We start from the raw sequence: 358 nt of genomic DNA, 5'->3' as shown, positions 1-358 counted from the left end.
TGGGGGGGTGACGGGGGTCCCTGTGCCCCCCCAGATGAGCGCCTCACCGCTTGGCTTCCTCCAGGCGGCACAGGTACTGGTAGGCCACGTTCTGCCGCCGCCGTTCGTCCATCTCGTCCGCCGTGAGGCGCTCATCTGGGGGGGCACAGGGACCCCCGTCACCCCCCCACGCTCGGGGGGGGGGTTTTGGGGTGCCCATACTCCCCCCTCGGAGGAGGGTCGCCGAAGGAAAACCGGGCTTTGGGCGCTTTTTGGGGTCGGGAGGGAGGCTTCCAGCTGCCCCCTTTCCCAAATGAGAGCTGGGGGGGGGGGGTTCTACACCTGGGGGAGGTTTTTTTTTGGAGGGGGGGGGGGGGGG

At 69.3% G+C, this 358-nt stretch overlaps 1 protein-coding gene across 1 annotated transcript in view; it reads right to left on the bottom strand.

Moving 5' to 3' along the window:
* Nucleotides 1-358, bottom strand: part of IQGAP3 (IQ motif containing GTPase activating protein 3) — a 13,126-nt gene that overhangs the window by 11,717 nt on the left and 1,051 nt on the right. The window contains exon 2 of the mRNA XM_035346755.1: nucleotides 48-135. Within this exon, the coding sequence (XP_035202646.1) occupies nucleotides 48-135 (88 nt within the window). The remainder of the gene's footprint in view (nucleotides 1-47; nucleotides 136-358) is intronic.

The sequence above is a fragment of the Oxyura jamaicensis genome, chromosome 25 (assembly GCF_011077185.1).
Source record: "Oxyura jamaicensis isolate SHBP4307 breed ruddy duck chromosome 25, BPBGC_Ojam_1.0, whole genome shotgun sequence".
Taxonomy (NCBI): Eukaryota; Metazoa; Chordata; class Aves; order Anseriformes; family Anatidae; genus Oxyura; species Oxyura jamaicensis.
The sequence above is the reverse complement of the archived record's forward strand: the minus strand, read 5'-3'. Positions and strand labels throughout refer to the sequence as shown.